Genomic DNA, 27,396 nt, shown 5'->3' on the forward strand with positions numbered 1-27,396 from the left:
CTTTCGGAGCCGAACCCGATACTCCCGCGCAGTTGTTGACAAGAGGCGCGCGCTTGTGGAAAGAAACGAAAGGCGCTTGCGCGGAGAGGCCTAAAGCTGGCAGGAGGGTGGGGAGGAGGAGCGGCGGTCTCGCTTTCGTTGCCTTCTTCCTCCCTCTTCCCTCCTCGGCGGCGCTAGGGAAGGAGAAAGCAGGACGGGGGACCCCGTTGGGCTGGGCGTTTTCGGGGCTGCGCTTGGGAGGGCTGGAGCCGCGGCCGGGAGGGAGGGATCTGAGAAGGGAGTTCTTTGCTTTCCCCGACGCCGACGCCTCGGTGAAGCGCCTTCTGTGTTTCCGCCTGGGACGAGTCCATTGGTTACAAAATGGCGGACGGGGAGCTGAATGTGGACAGTCTTATCACCAGGCTGCTAGAAGGTGAGTGCGGGCGGGTCTGAGGTAACGCCGAAAGGTGGGCGGATCCGATTCGCTGACTGAAAGACGAGGGGTCATTTTTGAAGCGCGGGGAGCGAAGTTCTTCCTCAAGGGTAGAAGAGAGACGGGAAGCCTGGCGAAGGGCGGTGGTGGTGGTGGTGGTGGGGGGGTGCGCTGTGCTTGTAAGCGGACACATGTATTCTGCCTCCGGGGGAGGCGGCTGAGAGGGTGGTCGGATGGCCTTGTTTCTCTTGTGAATGCGCTCCGATGGAAGCCTCGCTAAACCTTCTGCCACTTCAATGCTCGAACGCGGATGGAGCGTAGCCTTTCCTTACCTCGAGGGTCTTTATCGCCCACCCGCCGCCTCCCGAAGCCAGGCTGGGGGGTGCAGAACCCTCCCAAATAGGCAAGATTCCCCACCTCAACAAGTTTTCTGGGTAGCCTTCGCGCTCTCCTCCAACCGCCACTACTACTGCCTCTCGCTTCTTCTATTACAACGAGTCAACTAGAAAAGCGTAATGTAGGTTAAAAAGTAGGAGCCGCTGTATTTTTTTTTTAATCGCCGGCTTCTACCTCACCTCACCACACCCCGTTAGCTGCTGCCGACTTTAAGTTGTATATAGGCCGTGATAGAGGGGAGTTTCCCTTTAATATAATTTAGACTTTTATATACTAACGAATGGGTGGTATTATCTGGCATCCAGCACGTGAAATGGACCTCAGTGCATGAAAGCTGAGGCTATAATAGGTGTTACAGTTCCATATATATATACTACAACAATGCTATTACCACTCTGGAGTACAGTATTGATAACGTTATTAATCAGACTTTCTCTGTTGGTAGTGTGTAGCCACCGCCTAAGAGTTTTTTTTTAAAACTATACTGAGAATTAACTTTTTCCTACTTTACAGCTACTGAGTATATTTATAACTAATATCTGTGGCTCTTTTTTACATGCTATTCATGCATTTTTCTAGTTATCTCTTCCTGGAATTTCCCTTATTAGTAATTCACCTAAAAATTCTGCTTTTTGCTTAAATGCTTTTACATTGGATAAAATATTTAAAGGACTGTACAACATGAAAGAATAAAACTGGTCAGTTGAATTTCAATCAAAACATAGTAATTTGTACAGTAAAAATATTTGTTTCAGTAGAAAAAAACTTTTTACAATATTCACTTTATTGTATGATATATTAAAAACTTTAGTGCAATTTAAAGCATAGCATTTCTCTACTGTGGAACATTGGTGCATTTCTAATTAATCATTGTTTGCTCAGCTGGCAGTGATGACCACAGCCTGTCCAAAAAGGCTTCCATGCATGAGTCTGCTGTAATAGAAGCTTAGCAGCCTGCTTTGCAGATGCAATTTTCTATGTTCTGTGTGTGAACTATTTGATATTGAGGAGGAGCTAACTTTAGCACCACCTATATTTTGTTATTCTAAATAGTGTTGCTTAGAATCCAATTCAGCTGTTCTGGGGTTGCAGATAGGGATAAGATGCCATCTACTGAAGATAGGCATTACAGAGCACATGATTTAGACATGAGTAGGCTAAGGAAAGCAGAAAAACAGAAGCTATTGCTAGCTTTCCACAGCTGTGAGAGAAAGAAGTGACCATATTATATACATGGACCAAACTGAAGCAAATTGAGGATTTTGGATTGATGCAACAAAATTTGTGTTTAGGATACTAGTCATATTTTTAGATGAAAGGTAATGTTTCTATATTTAAAATTGTGTACATTGTGAGTAGTTACTGCTAACAAGATACTTAACAGCAAGATATTTTACATAAAAGATTATTGTAAGCTTGGCTTTGATAAAGAATTTATTTTTAACTTTTTAGAACAGTGAATGCTTATTTTCTATATTTTACTATTCACATTTATGGCTGAATTTTATTGGAAGGTGCAGTTTGAGAAATTAGGAAACTTTTTCAAAGAACTCTAAGGAAAACCAATGGCACTCTGATTTGATATTTATTAATGGTACTGCATTAAGATAAATTATATCTGGGAAATGACTTCAATATTTTTTGTTTTACAGTTTTGATTGTCCTATTTTGGAAGAGCAGAAAAAGGCAATCAAAATGTATGAGAGACTGAAGCACCACTTGTCTGAGGGTAATTGAAGAATGTGGAGTGTTATAATTGAAAAAAAAGCATGTAGGTAATAGGGAGGAGCATAATAAGCAAATCCAGAGGGAATTCTCTCATAATTTTAAGCTTGAAATACCATGGAATTGTTAAAGAAAAAATAGGGGGAAAACCTGCTTCGTAACATTATTGTTTGAAGTTCATAGTCACGATGCATGTCAATAATGACTAAATGGCCTTAAAAGAGTTAAATTCCTAGAAGGTAAGTTTTTTTAAACAGCTATTAACTATAATTGCTATACATAGTTTTTCTTTTCACAGGCAGTGTTCTTTGGCCATCATAACAAGACAAAGCTATTACTTGATTGTGGTGTTCCCAGACCCATTTAATTGATAACTGTAAAACACCACATGCTGATAGTAGGGCTATTTTTAAATATATGCCAGTTGCAACATATGCATTGTCCTGTAGCATTGTTTTTTTAATAGTTCTAGGTATAACTACAGCAATTGTGTTCAAGGAAAATAGAAAAAAATCCTTCTCCGTTATGCTTTATAGGCTAAATAGCTCAGGTATATTACCGTATATACTTGAGTATAAGCCGACTCGAGTATAAGCCGAGACCCCCAATTTCACCCCCCAAAACTGGGAAAAGTTGTTGACTCGAGTATAAGCCGATCCGCCGTTCTGCATGCCTCGGAGGCTGGATCCGCGCTCTGCAAGCCTCTGGGACCCTGGGAGGCCTAATGCAAGCACCAGCCCGCCTGCCTCAGGTCTCCCCCACCCCCAGATACTGGGCTTCAGCACAGCTGGCTGTCTTGCCAAAGAGAAACATCTGGGAAGGAAAACCCTGTCTTACCTCTTTCCCAATTCTGCCTCTGCCCTTCCTCCTACCAAGGTGTTCTGGGACTAGTTCCCTAGCCTTTTGGAGCTTTTGGTGTTCGCCCATCAGCTGTCTACGGGGAGGCAACAAAGCTGCCTCTCTAGGCTTTGAGAAAAGGCCCCTTGCACAAAAGGCAGCTTCAGGACGAGCTTCCAAAAACCCTTTCCTTCCTTAACGCCCTCCCCACCTTCCCCCAGAAAGCCATATTTCTTTTTTTTTTTATTGAAAATTTTTATTGAAGTTACAATATTATCCCCTCCCCAACCCACCCCAGAACCCCTCCCCCTCCCCCATATTTCTTCAATAACAAAAACATAAAAAGCTGGTTGGGATGTACTCGCTGATTCCCCCCCCCTTTTTTTAGATGCTAAAACTAAACTCTCCCTCTGCCTTCCAACCAATATCCCTTTTTAAAATCTTACCTTGGCTCCAGATGGAAGAGTAGAGGAACTAAGCTAGTAAGGAGAGAATTTTTTTCTGCAACTTTTTACTCCTGAAGTAGTAGTAGTAGTAATAGTAGTAGTAGGAATAATAATAATAAATCCCTAAAAGTTGTGCCAGAAAATGGAGGACGCTGGGTCTTTGCAAGTTTTAGCTGTCTGTCAGACTGCCTGAAAAGGGCGGCCTTCAGGCAGCCAGGCGGACAGCTAAAGCTTGCAAAGACCCAGCGTCCTCCATTTTCTGGCATAACCTTCGGAGATTACTTTAAAAAAAAACACAAAAAAAACCTTCAGAGGAAAAACAGCTGCAGAAACATTTTGTCTCCTTGCTGGCTTGGTTCATCTACTCTTCAGCCAGGAGGGAGTCCAAGGCCTAGAGAAGGAGAGCTTTGCAGCATCCCTATGGACAGCTGATGGGCAGACAGCTGAAAGAAGCAGGCAGGCAGGGCGCGGAGGAACGGAGACCTGCAGGTCTCGGACGGCGGTGGCTTGGGAGAGGTGCGCGCGATCCCGGAAGCACCAAAGCCTCGGCCGCGCACAAGTCCTCGGTAAGTTTTTTTGTTGACTGGAGTATAAGCCGAAGTGGAATTTTTCAGCCCAAAAAGTGGGCTGAAAAATTCGGCTTATACTCAAGTATATACGGTATGTTGTTTTATCTGAGTCAGAATATTGTGGTGTTTAGATTTTGGTTAGTTTGGTTCTTGAGAGGGGAAAGAGAAAGAATGGTATCTCCCTTGAGTTGGCCTAGCTGGCTGTATATTTTACACAGAAAGCAAAATAACAATTTTGCTTTCAAGTTTAATATAAGTTGTTGGACTATCCTGGCATTTTTTAAAAAAATTAGTCTTTCTGCTTTCAGAAATTTGTTTCAAGGACTTGATATCAGCAAATAGTTAAGAACATTGGTTAGGGTTCAAATTATCCATAATTCTGACTTATAAAATAATTATGAGTTATAAATTGTGCCATAGTGACTACTGGAATTTGTCACTTTATTGAAAGCATTATTGTCACTTTGTTAAGAACTAAAATCTGATTTCTAATAAGTTGTAAAGTTTGTACAACCTATTGCTACTTTAAGAGCTAAGTATCAACAAAGGCAGTTCAATGAAGTTTCTAGGAAGCAAATTACTGCTCAACTCCAAATGCAACATAAATTCCTAAGTCTAGTTTAGTGTTCATTACATTCATTATTCCCACTATTAAGAGGAAATAAAACATTCCTTTTTGCAGCAAAGACATAATTTAGCTAAATGTTTTATATAAATCCAATAATTATCTGAAATATTCTAATACACAGGTTTGTAAACTTAATCTGAAATCTGTTTTCATCAACATTTGCATGTTTTTCCTGATACATGTGATAAATTACCTTTGAAAATAAATTTGTATTAATAAAATTATTTATACTTTCAAGGATACACTTTATAACTCATGCCCTCTATAGCTTTTAGTATTGTAAATGTTTAAATGCTGTGTAAAAAACAAATCTGCTTTTATGCATAAACTTTGAAAATGGTAAAACAAGTGCTGGATTCTAATTTAGAAATATGGGCATTTTTGCTATGACTTCGTAATATAATTGATTCAGCATTTTAAAAAAGAAAATCCCATTTTGTATTAGGGGAAGAGTAGGTATTATAGGTAATCTCTTCCATGTGCTTTGGGCTTCGTCTTCCATTATCCTCATCTGGCATGGTTAGTGGGAAAGGAATATAAGAATGGTATTTACGAGCATCTGGAAGTTATTACATACAGTACTTTGTCTTAAGCTAGCATGCTTGTGAGCAAGGCAGCTGCTAGTTCAGATTTCCTCTCTGTAAATTCCCTTAATGGTACTTAACAAGTAAGTGTTTTCTTTGTCTTAACTTTTCTGAAATACTAGATTTGTAATAAAATAACTGATTCTTGTATAGGTGAACATATGTGCTACACTGAATCATTTTTTAAAAAAGAAGCCAATTGGTGTTTTTTTTAATCTGCAGAAGAATCAATGTTCTATTATCGTGTCTGACTATTCCTGCCCAATGTGTCTGACCCTGTTATGTAGGTACAAGGCTTTGGTATGCATTGTATTTCTTCTCAGAAGTGTGCTCTGAAAAGAAGATGTCTTTGTTGGTGGGGATCTTGCACTTAGCTTAGATATTGGAAGTATTCCATTGTACATAAAAGTACTAAGTAGTATGTATGTTTTTCACTTTTTAAAATCAATTTTGCTCAAGCTTAGGATTAATGTATCAGTTTATTTTATTTTTTAAAAGTCCACCTATACAGGGCCAGCCTGAATAAAACAATTCACTGCCTGCATGAGCTCCATAAAATAACATAATTAGCATTTGGAAAACATAAGTAAAGGATCTGCAAACATCTAGAAACAAGCAAAGCTATTATTAGGAACCAACATGGGTTTGTCAAAAATAAATCTTGCTAGACAAACCTTATTGCATTCTTTGACAAAGTGACTGATTTAGTGGACCTATAAAATGCTGCAGATATAGTATATTTGGACTTCAGTAAGGCATTTGACAAAGTACTACTTGGTGAGTTTGAAAAATATGGGATATCACCGCCAGATGGATTTGTAACTGGATGACCAGTTGCACTCAGCCTGTAGTCCTCAATGGAACTACATCTTCATGGAGGGAAGCATGCAATGAGTATCCTAAGGTTCTATCTTAGGCCCAGCACTCTTCAGATCTTCATAAATAATTTAATGAGGGAACTCATCAAATTTGTGGATGACACCAAGCTGAGGTGAAAAGGTTCAAGATCCAGAAGGAGCTTAACAGACTTGAACCCTGGGCCCCATCCATCAAAATGTAATCAGTGGTGAGAAAAAGTTTTACACTTGGGCAAGAAAAACCAAATGCATAGGTATAGAATTGGTTATACCTGGGTCAGCAGTAAAAAGAAGGTACCTATGTGTCCTAGTGAACAGCCATTTAAATATGAGCCAGCAGTGTGCTGCAGCTGCCAGAAAATGTAATGCTGTTCTAGGCTACAACCACAGAGGTATACCATATTTTTCCTTGTATAGGACGCTGTTTTTTTCCTGCAAACACCCTCTTCAAAAATCAGGTGTGCCTTATACACGGAAAAGTAATGGTAACTTCTGTAACCCAGGGCATGCCTGTGGGTTGCCATGCCGCCTGGTGCAGGTGTCGAGCCCCTGTGTGGGCTTGCCACTAACGGGAGGGGGGAGGGGCAAGATCTTCTGCCGGCCAAACTTGTGGATTTGCTGGCTCAGCTCAGAGAGTGTCTTATACACAGAGAAGTGCGTTTTATAGATGGAAAAATGTAGTATTATGATCACACGAAGTTTTAGTATTGCTTTATACTACTTTGGTAGGACCACACTTGAAGTACTGCATCCGGTTTTAGCCGCCATGTTACAAAAAGTGTTGAGACTCAAAGTACATGCAATAGCAACAAACATGATTAGGGGGCTGGAGGTTAAAACATGTGAACGGAACTGGGTATATCTAGTCTAACAAAATGACTACAGGTGACAAGGTAGCAGTCTTCCCTACATCTAAGGAGATGTTGCAGAGAAGAGGGGACTCAAATCTATTCCCCAAAGGATCTGAGGGTAGGACAAGAAGTAAAGGATAGAAACCTATGAAAGAAGAGCCAGCCTAAAATTCAGGAAAAATTTCCTGACTGAGAGAACAATTAAACCTGTGTCCAGAAGTTATGGGTGCACCATCACTGGAGGATTTTAATAGATTGGATAGTCATTTGTCCAGAATGGTATAGGGCACAGGTCTGCAACCCGCGGCTCCGGAGCCGCATGCGGCTCTTTCAGTCATCTCCTGCGGCTCCCAGTCCTCTGCCATGTGCAGTCCAAAAAAAAAAAGTGGGACTAAAAAAGTTCAACCAATCAATTCAAATATGCAGGGTAGGTGCATATCTCGCCTTGGCTCCACTGTTCAGTCAAACCCTGTTTTGCACATGCACACAGATTTTTTGCGGCTCCCAGTTTTTCCTTTTGTGAGGGAACCGGTTCCAAGTGGCTCTTTCACTGTTTCAGGTTGCTGACCCCTGGTATAGGGTCTCCTACTTGAGCAGTGGGGTAGACTAGAAGACCTCCAAGGTCCTAACTCTTATCCTGTATTCTGTACCTTATAAAAAAGTATTATCTCCTTACTAGCACTGATGATGTCACCTAGTTAGGGTAATGAAACCTGCAAGAAAGCTCAGAGCATCAAGGACCCCTCAAAGTATTATGTTCTTTGGCTGCTTCTGGAGTTTGAATTGAAAACCCACTGCTTAAAGACGGCAAAGACAAATGATTAGCCCTTTTCCATGTAGACTTAAAGAATTATTCCATGGAAATTCAGGGCAGTTGGTTATATTTAAAATTAAGTTTTGATTTGAATTTTAAATGAAAATCTATATTGACTTGTTTTGTAAGTTTTCTGTGGTATTGTGAAGACATGCCTTTCTTGACCATTTAGTGCTTCATGGGTATGTTGGTCTTTTTTTTTGGTTGGGTTGCTTGTTAAACTGCCATTTGTTTCTCTATTCTGGAGAAAGTCATGATCTAAAGACAGTATTTCAATACTGAATATGACATAATTATTGTATATGTTGGTTTTGAATAAGCAGCTATTTTTAAGAATGTTAGTTGAAAATCAGAATAGCATGGACAGAGAATGGAAGGGAATTACTATACTGGACTACAAGCATGTATATGGTGGAGTACAAACTGGATATGAGCTATGTTGACTGTGAAGCATGCTCCCAAAAAAGAGATAAGTAGTTGTTTCTTTCTCTTTAGTGTTGGTCCTATCACACCCAGAATATTGCTTACAGTTCTGGCTACTGTATTTTAGGAAGGCCCTTAATTCTGGCATGTTCAGAGGAGATCAAGATGATGGGGGGTTTAAGTAAAAACTTACAAAGAATAGTAGAAAGCATGGGATATTTTTAGCCTGCAGGAAATAAGAGAAACATGATAGAAGAACAGATGGATTTTGTGACTTTTCAGAATGCAGAGGAGAAACACTAGCTTTGAATTGCAAAGAAAGAAAATTGTATTGAATGGCAGAAAAACAATTGTGATGAAAAACTATCGGAATAGGGTAGTGGTGGTATTCATTAGAGGTATTTAAAGGCTGGATGGCAGTTTATCAGGAATCCATAGTAATGAGTTCTTACACTGGGCATATATAAGGCAGGATTTAATGATTTCCAAGGTGTCTTTCAATTTATGATACTATAAAAATTTATTTGTGTGTGTGTGTGTTTCATTTTTTGTGGTCTTTCAGTCAAAATTAGTGGTAGATAACTTGCTGCTTTCCAGGTGTTTTGGACATTTATTAGCCTTAAATCCAATGTAGAATTTTAAAAAGTTATGATCTAAAGAAGACTCAATTTTAATTCTTTAAATGTGTGCTTGAAATATTCTATTTAATCCTTTAAATAAAAGAATATACATTTTTGGTTGTCATATAAAATAGTGTTAACGCAGATACATTGTTGTAAAATTATTAGAAGCCGAATGAACTGTAATTCATTATGGGTGTTTGGGGAGATGTTTGTCATGTTGTCATCACCAAGCAAATTTTTAAAATCATATTAAAACTTTTTAGAAATTGTCTTAAATGAACAGCAAAAATAATAGTAATAAATTTTATTTCTAAAGCTGAACTCATCTAAAAAAATTTTCTTAAAAAAAATTAAGGATAATTTGATGCTGGTAGTTTTAAGAGAAAAATTATTTAAAAGGAGCACTTTTTATGTAAAATCTATTTTGCAGTTTTTTTTATTCCTATTGTCAAATAGAATCCAGTTTGAGAAATTATACTTGAGTTTATCTTCAAGTCAGCTTTTATGGAAATCTTTTGTTGCCTCCCTGAAACTTAATATTTAAGCTTCTGATAAAAAACGCTATCCTTAACTCCATATTATGCAGGAGCCTCATCTTGCTGTACTCCTCTGAGATGTTTAATTTTTTTCTTTACTCCCATTTCAGACTATCTTAATTTTGGACATATTTCAGGTTTTTATTTTAGGTCTAGTGAACAGAGTGTTGCTTCTAAAGCAGATTTTTGGCTTATTTTCTCTTTTTTCTATAGCTAATAGCTCCTGTTCAAAGATTAGTCTTTGTGCTGTATGTAAAAGAAAAGAATTAAACTTGTATGTTAAATTGCGATTACGAATGGCAATAAAATACACCCTCAACAGTATAAGTATATAGAAAAAGGGCTAGATATAGGTTAGCAGCAAGAACTTTATTTTGAGTGTCCTATAGTAGTAGTACATTAAAAATGACAGCTTTTACTGAAGTAGTTTTTCTTAGGTAGATTGGAAAGGTGAGTTGGAGATAATAATGACAGTTCATAGAAATAAAACTCATATTTGAGTATAACTTTTCTTTATTTCAACTATTGTATAAATAAGATGATTTTTCTATTTTTCTATTGACTACTGCATTCTATTAAGACTGCATTCATGTAAAACTAACAAAATAAGTCCAATTAAGTTTTCTGATAACCCTATGATGCCATGGTAAATCTATTCACAAGGTTTCATTTTTGCCTACTGCATTTTAAGACCCTTAAAGCTTTGTTTATTTTTCTAACATTTCATATAAATAATATTTCTGTATGCTTCTCTTAATCCAATTGGATTCCAGAGTACCATAGAGATAATTTAAAGATTTTTCTCCTGGAGGTTGAAGAATGGTATTGAAGCCTTTTTTTTTGCTTTTGCTTTTGTAATTAGATTTTAAACTCTAAAATAGGTCACTTATGTTTGAGGTATAACTTCCATTTACTTTCATGCTAAGATACAGTATAGGACTAGCAAGATATATTTGACTAGGATTGGAGAGAACCATGCAACTTATTTGTTAATTTTGGAACAGTTACTTTCCCCCAGCCTAGCCTTTTTTACAGATTTGGAAATGAATAAAACATAAAATAAATAAGATCCTCAGGTATAGTGGACATTTCATCTGACAAATAACGAAGAGAAGGACTAGGGGTGACATGATAGCAGTGTTCCAATATCTCAGGGGCTGCCAAAAAGAAGAGGGAGTCAAGCTATTCTCCAAAGCACCTGAAAGCAGGACAAGAAGCAACGGATGGAAACTAATGAAAGAAAGAAGCAACCTAGAACTAAGGAAAAATGTTCTGACAGAACAATTAATCAGTGGAACAACCTGCCTCCAGAAGCTGTGAATGCTCCAACACTGGAAGTTTTTAAGAAGAGACTGCACAGCCATTTGCCTGAAATGGTATAGGGTTTCCTGCCTGAGCAGGGGGTTGGACTAGATGACCTCCAAGGTCCCTTCCAACTATTATTATTATTATTATTATTATTATTATTATTATTATTATTATTATTATTATTATTATTATTATTATTATTATTATAAATGTCTGTTTTTCTCAGAAGTGTGAAGTTCTTTAATTCTGCTATCTCATTTAACTTAATAGGCAAAGTAGTTTTTAATGTATCTGTTGATGATTTATCAAGGTGAAATTTCTTATCTGACTGTGCAAGAACATGTCATTACTATTAGTAACTATGACCACTGGAAAATTTGGAGGTGGGGGAACCTCCCTATAAACCATGTACTTGGAAAAGAGAGTAGCTAGTGAAGGATAATGCTAGCTACACAGTGTCATATTTTCTGGAGGTATACTTTTTAACTTCAAAGTCATTGCATTACTAGCAATGAAACATATCTTTTGTTCATAGTTTCTTTTAACAATGTATGTTCATAATTTTGGATTGGCATTATAAAATACGCTATTTCCTCTCGGTTCTTTTTATTTTAAAGTTGGAAAGTCGAAGCCTGCTTAATTCATTATGTTTGATCTTTCACAAGCTGAAAAATAGAGGTTCTTTGATCATATAAAAGGTGTTTTCCTTTGCAATAAACAAAATTTAGTGACAATATTTTTTTAATTAAACTTTTCAGTCTTAACCAGGTATCAGTCTCCTCTTGGAAACCTAAAATGGAAATAAGTACCCTCCCAGGATATAAGAATTATTAACTATACTTATTGTAGAAAAGCTAAAGACGTTATTATGAAATAATTCCACTGACTATTTATAAATGCAAATCCTATTTCTAGTGAAATCAATGTTCTTGTATCTGTTTCTTCTGTCCACACTGTAACAGTTTAGAAACCAGGATGGGGGGGCAGAGGGGATGGCTGGCTCTTCTTTGTTCTCTGATTTGATAGTGGAGTAATCTGGTACAGGTAGTCCTCAACTTATGACCACAATTGAACCTAGAATTTATATTGTTAAGTGAGTTTTGCCCCATTTTACAACTTTTCTTGCTGCATTTGTTAAGTGTATTCCTGCAGTTGTTTAATTATTAACACGGTTGTTAAGTGAACCTGGCTTCCCCATTGACTTTGCTTGTCAGAAGGTTGCCAAATGATCACAGGACCCCCTAGGACACTGCAACAGTCATAAATGTGAGTTAGTTGTCAATCATCCAAATGTAAATCACATGACCCTGGGGATGCTGCAACGATCATAAGTGTGAAAAATGATCATAAGTCACTTTTTTCAGTGCTTTTTTAACTTTGAATGGTCACTAAATGAACTGTTGTAAGTCAAGGACTTACCTGTATTAGGCTGTTGCTTATGACATCTGAGAACTGAGTTTTAAAATACAAAATAACTAAAAATGACCGGAAGCAAATAACTTTTAGTTTAGACTCCCATGAAGCAATAGCCAGATTTGAAATTTTCTGATATATCTTGGATGCTCTCATAAATACCTGCTGTGAGACAGAGATTATAACAAAATGGGATTTTTTTTTTCCAAATTCAGGTTGTGAGATTTGAAATCAAGTACTTTTTCCCCATTTTTATTTGTGGGAGGCCTCATAATTTTATTGTGAAAATGACAGATGTCAAAAGCTTTTATTTTAAAAATTGAGCAGTCTTTTTGTCTATAGAAGTTTCTGCATATTGGCAACTCTTTGGATGCTGTATTTGCACTTCCCCCATACACCATAATCAGGTTGAAGATAGTATCCCTGTTTGGAGCAATACAGAAGAAGAATTAACTCAGTGACTGTAGTAGTTGCAGATCCAAGGAATCTTGATTAAGACAAAATTAAACTCCTACATAGGGGTGGTGTGGTTTCTGGACAATTTTTTAAAACCTCATTATTTCTACATCCATACGCCTGTGGAAAAAGGAGAGAACATAGCAGGCATAACTAACCTGTTAAGCAAGGGATAGTGATTTCTAGGAGTCCCCAGATGAAGAACCTCTGAATTAAAGAAAACTTGTAGCTATGAACTAAAAATGGCAGGTTGTGTTCTCCTTAAGCCGACAAAGCACTGAAGATGTTCAGTGCTTTTAAGAACTGCTGAAGCCATGGTTGGTTTTTTTTAAACATACAGCCTGTTTTCAACAATTCCTAAAAACATTGTGAGCTTCAGTGCTTCATCAGCTTAAGGGAAGTCAATGTGATCCACCTTTTTAAATAATGGGCAGTGTTTGTAAGTACAAGTTCCAACTTAAATAACCAATTTGGGTTGAAAACAGGAAACAACTCATTCTTAATCCTTTTTTCCTTGACATTTTAAGAGATTCAGAATTTTAATGTTTTAATATTTTGACTTGCAGTGAGAGGATGTCGCCCTGGAAAGATTGTGCAGATGACAGAAGCTGAAGTTCGGGGTTTGTGTATAAAATCACGAGAAATTTTTCTTAGCCAGCCCATTCTCTTGGAGCTAGAGGCACCACTGAAGATCTGTGGTATGTGCCAATTTATTTTACTTTTAAAAGAACTTTAAATTGGATGACAATTTCTCAAAGTTGATGATGGATTTAAGTTATATAAAGAATAAGCACAGCAAAAAAATTCAATCTGAAAGGATGATTGGCTAGTTTTTAAAACTTAAGTTTTAAAATTAAATGCAGTCATTGCAATGGAAATTAAAAGGTAAACTAAGAGCTAAAATGTATAGCATTCTGTGCAGATATTTTGCAACTATAAGTTTGAGATCTTCTAAATACCCTCTAAAGAAGCTGTTTGTCTTTTGATCTAAATCAGGGGTCCCCAACCCCCAGTCCATGGACTGGCAGCAGGATGCAGGCAATACGCAAAACCATGCACCCTCCGGTCCGTGGAAAAAACTTTCTCCACAGCACCGGTCCCTGGTGTTCAAAAGTTTGGGGACTTCTGATCTAAATATGAAAAATGGCAGACTATTTTGAGACTTTGAAGGAATGGTAGAATGACACTAAGAGCTCTCACAATAACTTTCATTTTCCTAAAAATACATAGAGAAATCTGTTGCTTACATTCATCTTTTCGGAATGATTGTCATGTAGAGTGACATAGTACAAATAAAAATAGAAAGTAAAAAAATACTAAATTTTAAGTTGCATTTAAAATGTATTGGGTTTGCTGAGCTTGTATTTTTGTTAGGTGTAATCAAATGCTAATGCCATAAAAAGACATTTACTATCTTGATTGTATCATGTAATATGTATGTATTTACTATGTTAAAAAATATAGAGTTTAGAAAACAAAACTTGGAAAAAAGAGATCCCTTAAATCTAATCAGATCTTTAAGTCTCCATTCCTTTTTAAAAAAAAAACAATTATTTCTGATAAAAGTTAGGGAGGCCCCAGGACTTTCAATAAATCTTTTAAAAATTCTATTAAGGAATTTCTTAATAGAGTTAAAACATCCAGAGGATATGACCCCGGTGACCCCAATCATACCCTAATGGTGGTAAAAATTCACATTCCAGAACTTGATTCACAAGGAAGTTGGAAAAAGAGGACATATTGTATAGCTCTCTTCCCTACTCTCATGCCTTTTGGAATCTTTACCTCTGTTCTGGGATAATTAGCAAGTGGAAATCAATGTTTGTATTTGAAAGGAAGAGATTACAAGAAAGTAAGCAAACACAATGGGGAATAAACATTGAAAGGAATGCCTTGACACCTTGCTTGTGGCTTCTTAGGATACAAAAGGCAGCTTTGGGGTGAAATTGATTTGGACCCGAGTGCTAATCAAGGTTGCAGAGCTGAGCTACTTTCTGTTAGTACCTTTCAGGCAAGTGCAGTCCGTCTGGCAAAGAAAAGTAGTTTAGAAAGCAAGAGCTTGTCCAAGCAATCTCTGTCTCCTGCCAGAGAAAATTCCTGGGAAGGGGAGAAAAGGAAGAAAATAAAATTTAAAAAACAGGTTAGACAGTTAGGCACAGGACAGCCACCTTGAATTATTTATAAAGTAATAAAGGATAAAAATCAAATAAGTAAATAATCACCAGGAGTCAACTTTGACTCAAAGGCACAAATAAAAAAGGGAGGATGAAGTTTATTTTATTTGCAAAATGAAGTTAGAATGGTAGTATAATTTTATTTATTTTTTTATTTTAATTCCATTTATATCCCGCCCTTCTCCGAAGACTCAGGGCGGCTTACAAGCTTAGCAGTAGCCTTCATTCTATGTATATGCCTGCTTATTAGGGCTTTCACACACACCCCAAGCGGCATTATTACAAAGTCAGCTTAATTGCCCCCAACAATCTGGGTCCTGGTAGATAATGGTATCGTAATGGTTGCTGCTGAGGAAGGTTGAAGGGATTGATCCAATTTAGATGGAAATCCTACTGTGCTTAGCATTTATAACCATCTTCTGGCATCTCCTATTCTTTCATCTTATGGGAAACGAAATGAGAAGAATTTGCTTTCATTTCCAGGTAGCCACATCCAAACTAAATTATGATTAATTTTAAATGGGTTATTTTAACTATCCAGGATGTGAACCATAGTTTGAAGCTGATGTGCTTTGATACATCATAGTTCAACATACAGTATATTGTTCAAGTCCTGTTATAGTAGTAAATTGTAGTTGAGTAAAAAAGTACTTTTAAAGCATTCATACTACAAATGAAAATATTAGAACGCAGCTGTATACAAGAACATAAAATATCAAAGTTAGTATTTTGTTATGTAATTATTAACAATTATAACATGTCAAGTGCTAAGTGAAACCTGAAAATACCTTAGCAAAACGACATGTCCATAAATAGATTCTATTTATAATTTACATGTGTGATAATATCAGTTTTGATTACATAGATTTGATTATGTGCTGGTATTGCTAAAGGCAAATTGGCATATATCTTATTCACATGGTTGATGTTAACTGATTAGTAATTATAAAAAACTGAATGTTTAATACTCTTATGACGGCTTATGTAAAGTACTGGAATGAAAAGGAAGATGTTCTATTTTAATAATTTAGTAAACTTGTATAATGCCCAACTCTTAAGACCCTTGCGAGGCTCACAGCAATCAAATTATAATAAAACTAATAAGACATCAAATAATGATAAAAGATGGCAAATTCAGTGAAGCAAAGGGTCTCACTCTCCTCACAAAAGGCCTTGGTAAAAAGCCAGGTCTTTACACTGTCCTAAACAGCAACAAAATGGGGCCCATGCAGATCTTTTTTGGGGGGCGACCTCATTCCATATACAGTCTAATGCAGAGGTCCCCAACCTTTTGGGCACCAGGGACCAGTTACGTAGAGAGAGGTTTTTTCCGCGGACCGGAGGGAGCGTGGTTTTATGTACTGCCTGCATCTTGCGGATGGGGCTTTCCTTGTTTGCGTGGCCCGGTTGCTGGCATGCCGTGGCCCGGTACTGGTCCATGGACCAGGGGTCTAATGAACAAAACAAATTAGAACTTATTTTCAAGATAAAAATTAGACAGAATCTTGAATCTTTAGAATTTATTATATTAATTATGGGAGAACTTGAAAAGCAAGATGCTGCATGATTCTGTTTTTATTTCCAGTTGTTTAGATAATTGTAAACTGATACAAACCACATGATCCTTATTATACAACTTTTCTTAATTATTTTAGGTGATATTCATGGCCAGTATACAGATTTACTTCGATTATTTGAATATGGAGGATTTCCACCAGAAGCTAACTATCTTTTTCTGGGAGATTATGTGGATAGAGGCAAACAATCCTTGGAAACTATCTGCTTGTTACTTGCATATAAAATAAAATATCCTGAGAATTTTTTTCTCTTGAGAGGAAATCATGAGTGTGCTAGTATAAATCGCATCTATGGATTCTATGATGAATGTAAGTAAACTTTCTATAAATGATTCTCCTTTATGAAATGATTGCAATATTTTGAAATGATACAACATTTATGGTTCTTCAAGTTTGTGACACATCCTCTTGTAACAGCATATTAGTAAAATAGTTGAGCAATTCATGTCATCTATAACTTTTTGAGTTGTTACGCTACAGTGTAAATATTCTTCTAATTTTATTAGGTAAACGACGATTTAATATCAAACTCTGGAAGACATTTACAGACTGCTTTAATTGCCTGCCTATTGCAGCAATAGTAGATGAGAAGATTTTCTGCTGCCACGGAGGTAAGAAAAAACCCATTTTTATATTGGTGAGATTATTTCTTTGTTGAAAGTTAAATAAAAAAATACAGAAATGTTTGATTCCTTCTAAGATAAAATGTGAATTATATGATCACCCTATACCCTAGAATACCAACATTTTCCAAGAACCTGTCAAAAGAAAATGGAATAAGTCAGAAATTCATCTCCCTCAGGAGGGAACATAACGCTTGCAGAAAAACAGGGCACGGCAGTTTAACTCATTTTCTCAGTCCTGAAGAAAGGCAGAGGTTATAAATTTGAAGAACCAAATAGATTTGTTGAACTATAAGGTTTGCACTCTTAATTTTTGCTGTATCATTTACTATTTGTTCTTTTATTATCCTTCAAGCCACTTTGCAAATACTGTAGTTAGGACTCATGAGGCGAAAGGTATGCATGTTTGCTTTGTTTCAGAGGCCACCAAAGTGTATATGTCAGTTGAGACAAGCTAGAAATCCTAGGAGAGTATAACTTGGTGTGAATCTTTTAAACCTTTTTCAGAAACAACACTCATTGAGTTTGATTTGAATATAGTTTGTTAATTTTTGTGCAAATTCTTCCTATATCATAGTATGTCCAATGAATATTTTATCTGCTAATTTCCTATTCTGATAAATTGTGTTGTTCTATAAATCTGTGTATTAGTTTGTTACTATGCTAGGTATTTTAAAAAGGGTTAGGATTTGCCTTTTGACAATTGGGAAGCAGTGTTTGTATCCAAAGCACTATTCAGGGTGATTTAGAAATAGTGTTGGTTTTTAAAAGTAGAAATTATAAGATCCATTACTGCATTTCCCTCCATAAGTATATTTGTAGGGATGCTAGATTCATGTAGTGTGATAACTTGTTCTGTATTGACTCTTGTTCTTAAATCACTTTGATTATAGGAAATTGCATGTTTTAAGGTGATCCATGCATTTTTCTGGATAACAAAATGTTTTATTTATTTGTATCATGCCTTTATTATTTTCACAAATAACTCAAGGCAGCAAACATATCCACCTTTCCCTTCCTATTTTCCTCACAACAACAACCCTATGACGTGAATTGGACAGAGAGAGCAGTTAGCCCCAGGTCACCCATCTGGCTTTTATTGTTAGGTAGAACTAGAACTCATTCTCCTGGTTTCTATCCTAGTAGCTTTGAGATTAATTTTTTTTTTAGTTTTAGGATTGCAGACATTTTTCTAGGGAACATATTATAACTCCGACTAAGAAGATTCATTTGAATTGTTTTATGGTGGAAACTGCCAAAAATCTAACTTAATTTAAAATCTTAGCTTTTCTGTGCTCAGCATTTTTCCCACCTTGAAAATAATCACTATGTGGGAATGATTTTATGTACAGTTATTAAAGTGTAGCATACATTTTCAGCATGGTGCAAGTACACAGGTCTTTTTCAAGACTTGTAAGACATACCAAAGTATCAGAAAACTTGAAACAAAATACAAATCTTATGTATAGTCTAACCCTGTGCTTGCTTACTATTTGTGCTCCGTCCCTTGAATTGCTTGTTTTTCTATACTGTTTTAAAATGATGATGATGCAGCTGCATACCAGAACCAAAACCATCAGAGGCAACCTTTTACTTACCTAGTGAAGCTTGAGTGGTAGCAATAACTCACATTTTTTCACAGCAATCCTTGCAGCAGTACAAGTCCTTTCTGATATCCAGAATGCCATCTGCAGCTTAACTCTGTTTACCTCAGGTTCACCTCACACAAATGACCCTGCTGCTGTACTATGGCACAGAAAGAAAATTTAAGATAGCATTCCATACAGTTCAAAAAAGGCTGTGGTTGTTAAAAGTGCTTGCAAAAACACAGTTCTTAAAATGCCTGCTATTTGGTTTTGAGCATGGAATACTTATATGTCTGGGTTTTAAAATGTTGATTTTATATATGCTTATTAAAAAAAATAAATTCACTATGTTCCTACTCTTACACTGGATCATTGAACCACAACCGTTCTCTATCAAGAGTTTGGTCTTATATTTATCTGTAAAGTATTGGAAATGGGCCAGTTAAGAATTCTTTTCTTGTTATTCAGATATGTTAACATATCTTTTGTAACATTAGTTACAAAAGTGACTACAAAAATCCAATAAATAAGGCTGATTAGACTGTGTTAACTGAAAAGTGTAGGGAACAAATGCTGTTGATAATTTTTTACAGTAAACTTAAAATCTCTTGTTGCTAACAGGATTGTCACCAGATCTGCAGTCAATGGAACAGATCCGAAGAATTATGAGACCCACAGATGTTCCTGACACAGGTGATTTTTTTTAAGGATTAGGAATATGGTTCTGCAACTGCCATTTTAGTAACATATTCTCAAAGTACCTAATAGTCTGGTCCTGAAACTGTTAATATTTAGAAATTAATATACACCACCTAGAGTCTTGTGGGAGGGGGGACTAGAAAAAGTGTTATTAAAGTTAAAGCTTTGACTTCTGTAAAGTTAATTATAGAAAATGCAGTTTAGACATTTTCTGTATTATGTGTCTTGACAATGGGAATTTTGACACAGTGGATTTACTGAGTACTAATTAGTCCCACTCTGTGTATTAAATTGCTTTTTAGATTTTAAAGAAGTTTGGGGTAGGCTATATATGAAATCTAGTCAAACATTATAGTTTATCAGTTTGGGCTCTCAGTTGTTTGTGTCTTAACTAGCTTCTTATTAAATTATATTACTTTTTAGAACATGAAACCACTGATTATAAACTAGTGCTTAGTTGATTGTAGCTTTGGGGAAAAAATTAATATATATGTTTATGCTACATATATAAATTTAAATACCATAACAAAAGCAATAATTAAAACTTGCCTGACACATAGAATATTGACAAAATTTCCACCTGTCAATTACAAAGGCAATGCTGCTTGGATCCACACTTACATGCCTTTGTAGGTTCTTGGGAAGAAATCAATGCAAAATGAAAGCTGACATTAAAGAATTGGCAGATGTGACTTCATATTGTTGCATATGTAATGTTTATAAGTCTTAATGAATGTAAACTTTTTTCCTTTTTAAGGCTTGCTGTGTGATCTGTTGTGGTCTGATCCTGACAAGGATGTGCAAGGCTGGGGCGAAAATGACCGTGGAGTTTCCTTTACTTTTGGAGCTGATGTGGTCAGCAAATTCTTGAACAGACATGATTTGGATTTGATTTGTCGAGCTCATCAGGTATGAAAACATTACTGGTAAAAATTAGATTTTATTGTTTATTCTCAGAATTATGTTTTGGCAATTTTTAATTTTTTATGCATTCAGTGTATTTGGGCCTGTGGATGAGCCAGTGTAAATTGGATTATGGATGACTATCACTTCCGTTAATTAATACCCTGTTACACCCAAATTGTTCCTGTGAAATTACTGGACAGGACCATATTATTGTCATACTATATATGCTCTTGTATTCCATCATTTTAAAATGTACTATTAAAATGTTGTAGAGCTTTTGTATAGGCGGTCTTGCTTACTAATATTCTCAAATATGTATATATTCATTTTCTTTTGTTCTTTTCATTGTTTTGCTATGCAATTTTAAAATTAAAAATCCTGAATTTTTTAATATGTTTTCAGCTATTTTTAGGCAAAATATTTACTCCTTAACATGCAATCTAAAATTATTGATATATTTACAATTATATTGATCGTGGCTTTCTGTTCTCCACACTGACAGGTGGTTGAAGATGGCTATGAATTCTTTGCTAAACGACAGCTGGTTACTCTATTTTCTGCTCCTAATTACTGTGGAGAATTTGACAATGCTGGTGGCATGATGAGTGTGGATGAAACTTTAATGTGTTCTTTTCAGGTAGGTGTTTTTGTCTCAAGATAATTAGCCATAGGTTTACAAGCATTAGTATAGAAAAATATTAATTGGAATCACTTAAGATAATAATTGAATATTTAAGATTAGGCTAAGCTCTCTGTTGGAAAGTACAATTATGTCTATTATATCAAAAACCAAATTAAAAGTCTGCCTGAAGGTGTGAATCCAAGCTTGAGCTCTATCAATGGAATCTTTTGGTAATGTAGGTAAAATAATAGTTCAAAGCAGAAGAGGGATTTGGTATTACGTACAGAGATTGTCATTTACAAAACTCTGAGCTCCCATCTCTCTGATATCAGCAATCAATAAATGCACTGATTTTTTTTTAATTTCAGTTTGGCAATAACATGGGGAGCTATAGAAATTGAATGAATGAATGGGTATTTGTAAACCCCACCAGTCATGGTGTATTGGAGCATTGATCAAATCAGCTTGATTTGTTCCGAGCTCCAGATAAATCTCCCAAATGCTGGATGTTTTTTCTGCAGTCAAAAACTTAGCACCCAGAAATAATTTCTTCTGTTTTGTTTAGCAAATTGGAAATATTCTTAAATAATAGTTTGTGAGTAATCACAACTTCAAAATCCTTTTAAGCAAAACTGAATTCTTGTTTGGTATTTCCTTAATTGTATATCTAGTGGACAAGGAAATAAGAACATGTAACAAATTTTGTAATATCTCAGACCTCTTTCTGTAATATATCAGCCCAGCTCCTTGTTTCTCTGAAATGTTCTTCACTGAATCAGTCTACATTAACAACCATTCATTCCAAACCCGTACCAATCGGGTTTCAGGCCCGGATACAGCACGGAGACGGCATTGGTCGCGCTGGTGAATGATCTCTGGCGGGCTCGGGACAGGGGTTGTTCCTCTGTCCTGGTCCTATTAGATCTCTCAGCGGCTTTTGATACCATCAACCATGGTATCCTACTGCGGCGTCTCAGGGGGTTGGGAGTGGGAGGCACCGTTTTACGGTGGTTCTATCTCCTGGGCCGTTCGCAGTCGGTGTTGACGGGAGGGCAGAGATCCGCCCCGAGGCCTCTCATTTGTGGAGTTCCTCAGGGGTCGGTTCTCTCGCCCCTCCTGTTTAACATCTATATGAAGCCGCTGGGTGAGATCATTCGGGGTTTCGGGGTGGGGTATCATCAGTATGATGATGATACCCAACTTTTTCTTTCCACCCCGAACCAACCCAGCGATGCCCTCGCCGTGATGTCCCGTTGCCTGGAGGCGGTCCAGGTCTGGATGGGGAGAAACAGGCTTCGTCTCAATCCCGCCAAGACCGGGTGGCTGTGCATATCGGCATCGCGGGTTAACCAGATTATTCCATCTCTAACGATGGGGAAGGTGTTACCCCCCGTTGATAGGGCTCGCAACCTGGGCGTCCTCCTGGATTCACGACTCAATTTTGAAGACCATATAGGAGCCGTGACCAGGGGGGCTTTTGCCCAGGTTCGCCTGGTGCGCCAGTTGCGACCCTATCTGGACCGAGATGCCCTACGCACAGTCACTCATGCCCTCGTGACCTCCCGTTTAGACTACTGCAACGCTCTCTACATGGGGCTGCCCTTGAGGACCACTCGGAGGCTTCAGCTGGTGCAGAATGCGGCCGCGCGAGTTGTGATGGGGGTTTCCCGATACTCCCATGTAACGCCTCTACTCCGCGAGCTGCATTGGCTCCCGGTTGCCCTCCGGGTGAAATTCAAGGTGCTGGTGATGACCTATAAAGCCCTAAATGGCTTGGGTCCGGGACATCTGAGGGAACACCTGCTGCCGGCATCAAGCTCCCTTCGTCCAGTGCGCTCCCACAGGGAGGGTCTTCTCAGGGTACCACCGGTAAGAGATTGCCGGCGGACGACACCCAGGGATAGGGCCTTCTCAGTGGGTGCGCCTGCCCTTTGAAACCAGCTGCCAGTGGAGCTTAGGACTGCCCCCGACCTCCGTTCATTCCGCCGGGACCTGAAGACCTGGGTCTTCGAGCTCTCTGGCCCAGGCTGAGAATTTTAATTTTAGTTTTAATTTTAATTTTAACTGGGGTTTTACTTATGCAGGGACGAATATAATTTTTTTAATCTGTTTTTAACTTTTGTATTTTTGTTTTTAATCACCCTGTAAACCGCCCTGAGTTCTTCGGGAAAGGGCGGTATATAAATGTAATTAAATAAATAAATAAATAAATTCAGTGACTATTTAAAATTACAATGGTGCTGAATGAATAATGCTTACTTCTGGCCTTGGAAGTTTTTTATTTATCAAATTTAGACGATTTTAAGAACAAAGGCTGTTGCAGCACTCCCTTGGTCACATGATCATGGTTTTTATTATCACAAAGTACATTTCAACTTCCTCCTGCCCCACTTATCTCTTCCCATCCCTATTTTGACTACCCTGTGTTCTCTTGCTACCCCCACTGCAGCCAGCCCTGGCCCACATGTTGCACCCTCTGCCTCCAAGCAGCAGCTGTCCCTGATCTAGCTGCACACCTGCCAGGCTGCAGCAGTCCCATGCTTGTCTGCTGACCTGCTTGCAAGTGCCCAGGACTTGCAACGTCCTGCCAGTTTTCCTATTGGATTATTGAAAACAAGCAGGAATTCATGTAGAGGTCCTTGCTTAATGACAACAATGGGATTATTGTCGCTAAGCAGCGTGATTATGTAAGATCACGCTTTATGACCTTAGCACTGAAAATTCTGTTCCCACTTATTGAGTTATCCAAGAACTACCTGTAGTATTTTGAAGGGATTGGTTATATGTGTTCCTGAGCACCTCTGTCTGCAAAATGATTTCTGCAAAGTAGAATAATAGTCGTCGCAGGTCAGATCTGGTAGTCATAATTTAGCAAGGCATACATGCGGCTGTTCAAGATAAGAAAACACAGTCCAAGATTATATAATCCCAATTAATGGCATATAGATTCAAAATAATGAACTTATATGTAGATTATTTTTCCTCCTTTTTGCTATGGAGTTGTGATTTGGGCAAGTTATTTGCTTTCTGTTCTTTCCAGTTTCCCTAAGTGAAGGTTGGCAGCCATTTTATAGTGACATAAAATGCTTTTTTTGACATGCAAAATATTTTCCTGCTCAAAAAGACTGAACTCTTTTCTCTTAAGATTCTGAAACCTTCTGAAAAGAAAGCAAAGTACCAGTACGGTGGACTGAACTCTGGACGTCCAGTCACTCCACCTCGCACAGCTAATCCACCGAAGAAGAGGTGAAGAAAGGAATACAGTAGAAAATAATCCGATCTGTAAAGGACAAAACTCCATATATACAGTATATATAATAAGTGTGCACTGTAAAACCATCCAGCCATTTGACAACCTTTATGATGTCACATCTTTAACTTAAAGAGACGGGTAAAGGATCCTTAATATTTTCTAGTTGACAGATGTGCAACACTGTATTGTAATAAGTATACACCAAATTCTAGTAATCAACATAAAGTAAATCAGATCTAAACAAATTATTTTGGTTGCATACATGTCAGTTTTAAAGTTGACCAACATCCCAGTTTAAGCTTAATGTAATAGTTAAATCAGATGAGAGCATGATGTTTCATTTGTGTAATGTGGTCTTACTGTTGCTTGATTGCTTTTATTTCTATTTTGTAGCTAGAATGATGGCAAGGTATCTTAGTAATGTTCCCTGGCTAAAAATGAACTGTGGAAGGGATTTGAAGAGCCAGCTGTTGCTGTTCTTTCTCTTCCAGTAATCTTGCTGACTAAGTATTTGCCCCTCTAATAGGAGTCTGGTGATTAAAGACAAACCAAGCTAAAGCTATTCCCTACAGTAATTTTTCTTTTCCAAAGAGACTAGAAATCAGTGTTTTTCACGAAACAAAACTTGTTACTTTTTATCTTAGTCTGCCACTTTGTGCACTGCACCATTTTAAACTAGCATTATACTCTCAACAGCACTTCATTCAACTAAAATAGGTCAAAAATTGTATTTCTTATTTGTTGGTCATGGAATATCTTGCATTAGATTTTATTAGCATGAAACATTTTTCAGCATGCTTAGCTTCCTGATAATGCCATACTTGCATTAAAGTGCATTCTGCATTTCTCAGAAGACATGAAGATCCTTCTCTGACAGGCTTGGAAGTGCTATTTCTCTTCCCTTTTGCTCCCTGCCCACACTCCAGGAGGGTTTATTTAAATGTGTATTGACAAATAAGCAGTAAGGTAACAGGCTAATGGTGGTCGAACTGTCTAATATATTGTAAGGCTTATTTCACAAAGAATGATATCTTCTGGATTTTCATGATCAAAATTCATATTCATGTAGAGATTTCTGCTTCGTAGTGTACGTATAGTAGCAATAATTTCTATACATGATCAAGAGTTGATGATGCAGTATTTCTTTTCCTGCTTTCCTTTTTTAAGGATTCATATTGATAAGTGTAAGGTCATGTGTAAAGTTTGTAAGAGAATAAAAATTGAAAGGCAAGGATTTTGTTGAATAGGATTATTAACTTTTATTGGACACTTGTCAAACTTGTAAGATTTAAGAGGTAAGGTTACAGTTTGTACCATTCTGTGTGCAACAATAAATGTAAAACTTTAATTTTGCCTTTGCAAATGTTATACTGACGATTTGAAACTTGCATTTTATAAATAGCACGTATTATGCAAGTGATTTCTGCTAAGTGAAGATCTTTAAATTTAAGCCTCTTTTCTAATTCCATTTTGTTTTAAACACATTAAATGTAGTTTTTTTCCATTTAGTAAAGTTGTTTAATTCATTTGAAGTCTGACTGTTTATTCCAATCCTTTTTTAAATTCATTAGCTCTTGATAGCATTCATTAATTGCTATGTGGGTAAAAGGTTGATACTAATGCTAATATAAATATTCAAAAAGGGTATTTAAAAAGGTTAATTTTCTTGTTTTAAAATCACAGAACTCAGTAATAAGAATGGTGCAGTGCCAAGTAGCTGAACAAATGTCACTTCTAAAACAACTATTTTTCAAGTCATTAGCTGTATGAGAAATTCATGCCAATAACCACATGAGGAATTGAAAAAGTGGAAGCAAATACATAGCTGTTGGTAGAACAAATTAATTTTTACAGGTGCACCCTTATTTAATTGTTTTTGATCAATAATTTCTACAGCTGAGTTTAACATTCTTTTGAAAAATACTGTTACATCATTGCGTATTTAAGCATATAAAACCTTATAGAAAGACAGTAACTTTTTATTTATCGGTATCCTGTAACTGATACCTCTCTTGTCATTTCTTAATATCTGGTAACAGCACAATTCTGATATCTGCAACAAATGATATAATTACTAAAATCGCCATTTACTATCTTTTTCTTACAACATTTCTGGAAGAATAATTTATTGCAAGCATTTAATGGGCTGATCATGTTCAGTCCTTAGAATTGGTCCATGAATACGAAATCCCCTTTGACATATGAGTTCTGATATGCCATAGGTTCAGTTTAAAGATCAGTAATATGTCATTTGCAGTTCCTTAAAAAATACTTTGGCCATGGGTGCATATCCTTTCTGTATAACCAGAATGGAAACTGTAATGTATTAAGCATGTTTTAAATATTATTTTATTGTCTGTCTTCCCACCTGCCTTTTCATTTGCTGCTTGCGTAAAAAAAAACCAATTCCTTTTTCTGCTATCTTTCTGTAAAGTTGGTGTCACTTTCTAGTAGTGTTTTTCCACAGATTTATTTCTAAGTAACTTCTACTTAACTGTGTGGAGTTTTCTTTCCTACCATTGCTCCATCAAACTGTCATATAAGCAATTTGCTTAAAGACAATCTTGTGCAATGTGGATGGACTGCTAGATTCCGATATGAAAGTAATTCACAGGATAGTTTTTGAACAAACTGTATAAATGACTTTTTCCACATGTGTGAATGGACATTGTTTAAAACCCATCTTGTGGATGCAAATATCATATCCAAGCTGGTTGTGTCCAGCCAACTTGGAGGAATATTGAGTTTTAGGAATAAATACAACTAAACCTCTTGATTCTGTATTCATGTCTTATTTGCACGTTAACGCATTTCAGCCTTACACATTGTCTCAAGATGTATCTGCTATTAAATCCATTACAGACATGATGTCTCGGAAAGGAAGAACACCTTTAAATGCCACTAACTTTGTTAATCCCAAAGGCAAAGTCATATTTATATCCATATTTCATAGTGGCCAATGTTGTAGAGACAAGCTTAGACAATTAAAAAGACAGCATCTGCTCCGTGGAAATGTTTTTTCTTCTAACATACAGGTAAACATTTAAGAAACATGGAAGTGGACAAGTATATGGGTGT

General features: G+C 37.0%; 1 protein-coding gene across 2 annotated transcripts; it reads left to right on the forward strand.

Annotated features, from left to right (window-relative positions):
- Positions 1-27,094, forward strand: PPP1CB (protein phosphatase 1 catalytic subunit beta). Of its 2 annotated transcripts, none has more exons than XM_081313026.1 (8): positions 1-412; positions 13,445-13,576; positions 16,708-16,938; positions 17,136-17,240; positions 19,460-19,531; positions 20,295-20,446; positions 20,946-21,080; positions 24,211-27,094. In XM_081313026.1, the coding sequence occupies exons 1-8, from the start codon at positions 361-363 to the stop codon at positions 24,313-24,315; spliced, it is 984 nt and encodes a 327-aa protein (XP_081169152.1). In that variant the 5' UTR covers positions 1-360; the 3' UTR covers positions 24,316-27,094. The 2 variants fall into 2 exon arrangements, with proteins under 2 accessions (XP_081169152.1, XP_081169153.1); XM_081313027.1 differs by lacking the exon at positions 1-412 and adding an exon at positions 1,894-2,132 and having other exon boundaries at positions 13,449-13,576.
- Positions 27,095-27,396: the final 302 nt, after the last annotated feature.

This window comes from Vipera berus (genome assembly GCF_964194415.1).
Source record: "Vipera berus genome assembly, chromosome: 1".
NCBI classification, from domain to species: Eukaryota; Metazoa; Chordata; class Lepidosauria; order Squamata; family Viperidae; genus Vipera; species Vipera berus.

Bases quoted from the DNA above. Each gene is read 5' to 3' on its own strand.
- PPP1CB (XM_081313026.1), top strand. From the start codon at position 361: ATGGCGGACGGGGAGCTGAATGTGGACAGTCTTATCACCAGGCTGCTA. The intron at 413-13,444 runs GTGAGTGCGGGC...TTTGACTTGCAG, and splicing joins TATCACCAGGCTGCTAGAAG to TGAGAGGATGTCGCCCTGGA. The intron at 17,241-19,459 runs GTAAGAAAAAAC...TGTTGCTAACAG, and splicing joins GATTTTCTGCTGCCACGGAG to GATTGTCACCAGATCTGCAG.